The following is a 4,447-nucleotide window of genomic DNA, read 5'->3' as shown; positions in this document are numbered from 1 at the left end:
TGGTTGTGATTGTTAGGTGTGTGGGTGTGATTGTTAAATGTTTGGGTGTGATTATGAAGTGTGTGGGTGTGATTGTTAAGATTGTGGGTGTGATTGTTAAGTGTGAGGGTGTGATTATGAAGTGTGTGGGTGTGATTGTTAAGAGTGTGGGTGTGATTGTTAAGAGTGTGGGCGTGATTGTTAAGTGTGTGGGTGTGATTGTTAAGTGTGTGGGCGTGATTGTTAAATATGTGGGTGTGATTGTTAAGTGTGTGGGTGGTTAATTGTGTGTGTGCGATTGTCAAATATGTGGGTGTGATTGTTAAGTGTGTGCGTGTGATTGTTAAGTGTGTGGGCGTGATTGCATATGATTGTTAAGTGTGTGCATATGATTGTTTTGTGTATGGAAGTGTTTGTTGTGCATGCGCACACATGACCCGTTCTAACACGATTTGTCACCGTTGTTCACAGCCATCGTCAATCAGGTAGACTGTACGTACAGTGGTAATAGTCGGTCAATCAGATAGACTGTACGTACAGTGGTATATTTTTTGGGATCAATTGTACCACCCGTGCAACGTGCGCCCATATGCTTCACATGCAACGCCACAATCGTTCACGTCAACCAGCGATAGTCTCGTGCACAAACAAGGCGTACAACCCTCCGACACACTATCACCACACTCACACATACCATCTATGTTGCAATACATTACTACATCACACACGCGGTGCATACGCAGTGCTACCCAATGATGGCTTGGATGGGAACCGACTGCTGACCAAAGCCTCGTCTGTGACTGAGTTGATGTCAGCCCCGCAGAGTACTACCAGCACCAACCACAGCAACAACGACCATGTGAACAGATGCGAGAGAGAGCACAGGAGCGGCACAGGGGATAGACCCAGCCAGGAGGCGGATAGTCTACACTCGACGCACCGGCAGTCAGCTGTGAGGATGCATAGTGATGGTGTATGTAGAGACAGTGACGGTTATAAAGGCCCTGGAGGAGCGGGGAATTCCCGGGGGGGTGTGAATGTACGGGACAGTGGGCTCAAGAGTCTTCTCTCGACCATTTCGAACCAGACGACGGCGAGTATGGAGCGGATGCTCAGTAGTAATAGCAGTACCAACAGCACACACAGCTTCAGCAACACCGCCAAAACGCATAACCAGGTCAGTGGTGATAGGGATACGGATTACCCTATCGATGACGACCACCTAGACAACAACAATAACAACACCAATAACACCAAACAAAGTAGTACCAGCAGCCACGGCAACAGCAGGAGTGGCCGTGGCAGGAATGTGCGGACGACGGAGTCAACCACGCATGTGAGCTCTCCATCGAGACACAGGAGAGATAGACCCAGGCTGTGTTTATCACCTGGCGAACCAGAGGACTAGGACTGGCCCAGTCTCTGGTGCTCTGAGCCTCTGGGGCAGAAGACAACTAAATACTATCTAGTTCAGGCTCTGGTGAGCTGAGGAGGTACTGGTGGCATTGCCTATGGGTATTGTATCATCTATGCATCACATATTACAAGTTAGAACCCCAATCGTGCAGTAAGCGGAAGGAGACTCTCAGCCATGCTGTCCTTTTAGAAGGCTATGGTGGACTTGAGTTTCAAGTGTGAGATATAAAATTTCGGCACCAAACTGCGCAGATAACGGATGTGCCGTATCAATAGATTGATCACGCTGCCGACAAGTACTGTGGAATCTTATTCATACATGCATATGCTTCTGATTTTGTATGTCTGTCTATAAGTCATATACAAATCAATAATCCATGATGAGTTTGTTATCTCTGCATGTTCACACATGTGTTTCTGTGATGGTTTTGATGTCCCTATGTACATACACATGTTTCAGTGCTTATTGTATATCCACAGAGGAACACTACATACAGTACATTCTCATTATATTTAATACAGTATATACCTTCACAGTATGAGGTCACATTGTCAACTGCAACTCTGGTTGTTGAGATTCATTGTTAGGCTTGGGTCTTGAGACATAGAGAGAGAGAGTCTCGGGACTATTTCAATTTTAGTGATGCACGGAGCTTCTCAGTTCTCGCCAATAATCTGTGGGAAGACGTACAGTACAACGAAAACGCTACTCTACTCGTAGAGATTGCAAGCGAACAATGACATGAATAATAGAATACAGCTGTTTATATTATATTTTAAATCCATACACGTCAACGTCTGCAGTGACTGGCACTGATTGCGCCGTTCTGAGGTCTCGTTGGACTGCTCTATACTGTAGTTGCAGTTTTAACTTTTATCATACACAATTTGATAGAGACAGCTTTGATTTTATTGAAGTCGTATTTGCACATCCACGACTCTTCCTAAAGTTCTTCCTCTACCGTCTTCTAAAATAATAATATCAATATGACAAAAGATAACTGTGAATGATGTTCTCAGAGTTCTTGGATGGTACGAGACTATGACTGAATATGTATTAATAAGTGCCTATCTATGTATGTGTGTACAATGCATTGTTTTTCACACTCAAAATACACAAATATCTAAAATATGCTTGTGAAATCTATTTTTACATTGCGTATTAAACAATACGTTTGTACATATAAATACATAAATACATTCACATATTCAGTCATAGACTCGTAGCATTCAAGAACTCTGAGAACAGAACTCACTAATATCTTTTGTCATACTGATTGCACCGTTCAAATCAACGAGCTATATATAAAATGTTACGACGGTTTATATTAATTACCATAGAATGCAATGCGTTATCGTAGGTCCCATGTGTTTTGTACCGTTAGTACGAGCTATATAAAGTCTGTAAATAGCTCGTATTGGCCACTATATCCTATGTTTCAACTTATTGTGGCAACCGTCAAGGTCTTCTACGCCCGTCAATGACTTAATACTTTAAACATTTATTGCTAGTGTTGCGCTTCCGCATTGACCGCGTTTCAAACGGAAACCGATCAATGTAGTACTGATGAAGTCCTCCTAAGCCAAAGCAAGCCCACCGATACTTCGTCCCCTACCCATTCCTTCAATGTATTGCGCTTCTAGATGGGCCGCGCTATAAACGGTGACCAATCAATGTCGCACCCGTGCAGTCCTCTTACGCCAAATCAGGTTCTATCGAGGGCTGTTTCTTTCGCAGTTGTCTCATGGCATCGTGCTCTCGCGGCAATCCAAACAGTGACTGATATTTGAATGCAAACAGTGACTGATATTTGAGTCCAAACAGTGATCGATATTTGTAGTACTTATAGGAGACATCCTGCACTAGTGTATCAAAGAGTATCTATTGGTATCGTTTCCTTTGACCGATACTACTTGGCATCTCGCTCCCACCTTGGCCGCGTTACAAACGGAGACCTATCATTGTGCACCGCAGAAAGGCCTTCTCCACAATGAGACGCGCATAGGTGTGTGAATGGCAACTAAACGACCTGAACGATTAACATACGCGTTTTCATATATCATTATTTATTACCATACTCTTTATCATTTATTACCATACACACTCCTACTTACGCCGACGCATACACTTATTCATATACACGCCCACAGTCGCGTGTACACACGTCCTCGCCCAATGCGCCAGTGTATGCCTACGCCTGCTTCATAATCGGCACGTTCAGATCAGCTGTGGTTTCGGGCGCAGCCTGTCCATGAATACTGGGAATGTGGGTTGGGAAAGGCGGGGGCTGCAGAAACTCTTTACGACGCGAGTCCGTGATGCGCACGTACGTTTCCTTATGCCCTGTAGTGTATTATATGCGCGTTTGGGTGCAGAGAAGATAGGAAAGATAAAAGGTAAGTATAGCATATGCGCGTGTAGGTGCAGAGAGGATAGGAAAGACAAAAGGCAAGTATAGCATATGCGCGTGTGGATGCAGAGAAGAAAGATAAGTCAAAAGGTAAGTATTGCATATGCGCGTGTGAGTGTAAAGACAAGAAATAAAAGGCCAAAGGTGAGTAGGTGACATGACAGGGGGGCTAGGCGTCTCCTTCAGGACGTCGACTGGCGACGATGCCAACCCAGCAATAGCGAAGTAATGAAATCGTAGCGAAGAAAAGTGGAAGCTTTCACGGGCAACGCAATGGCATTCATGCGTAGAATCGCATACAAGTACAATTCAACCCGTCCCGCATACCTGGTACGGCACCGATGACATATATAGCGTTGTGTCTTGGCTCAACGCGATACACTCGGAGATTAAGCTTAGTCACGCGGGTATTGCCCATATGTCCAGGCATGCGCTTCCCCGGGAAGACTCGTCCAGGATCCTGAGAGGATGTTAATTCGGCAGTGCAGATTAAAGTCAGATTTCTAATCCGCAATCATGCAATGCGTAAAACAATACTCAATACGGGGTTCGTTCAGATATCTTGATACATATACACACACATATATATATATATATATACATGTAAACACACACACATATTTATATACATACATACGTAA

General features: G+C 44.2%; 2 protein-coding genes across 2 annotated transcripts in view; one reads left to right on the top strand and one right to left on the bottom strand.

Moving 5' to 3' along the window:
- SARC_03572 (hypothetical protein) overlaps positions 1-1,633 on the top strand; it is a 4,384-nt gene extending 2,751 nt beyond the window's left edge. The window contains exon 4 of the mRNA XM_014302638.1: positions 723-1,633. Within this exon, the coding sequence (XP_014158113.1) occupies positions 723-1,387 (665 nt within the window). The 3' untranslated portion in view covers positions 1,388-1,633. The remainder of the gene's footprint in view (positions 1-722) is intronic.
- A 1,254-nt stretch (positions 1,634-2,887) lies between these two features.
- Positions 2,888-4,447, bottom strand: part of SARC_03571 (50S ribosomal protein L3) — a 6,050-nt gene continuing 4,490 nt past the window's right edge. Inside the window, exons 6-7 of the mRNA XM_014302637.1 lie at positions 4,134-4,266; positions 2,888-3,739 (exon numbers count right to left, since the gene is read on the bottom strand). Coding sequence (XP_014158112.1) covers positions 3,588-3,739; positions 4,134-4,266 — 285 coding nt within the window. The 3' untranslated portion in view covers positions 2,888-3,587. The remainder of the gene's footprint in view (positions 3,740-4,133; positions 4,267-4,447) is intronic.

Source organism: Sphaeroforma arctica (genome assembly GCF_001186125.1).
Source record: "Sphaeroforma arctica JP610 unplaced genomic scaffold supercont1.184, whole genome shotgun sequence".
NCBI classification, from domain to species: domain Eukaryota; class Ichthyosporea; order Ichthyophonida; genus Sphaeroforma; species Sphaeroforma arctica.
Note: the sequence above shows the minus strand (reverse complement) of the source record. Positions and strands in the feature narration are given on the sequence as shown.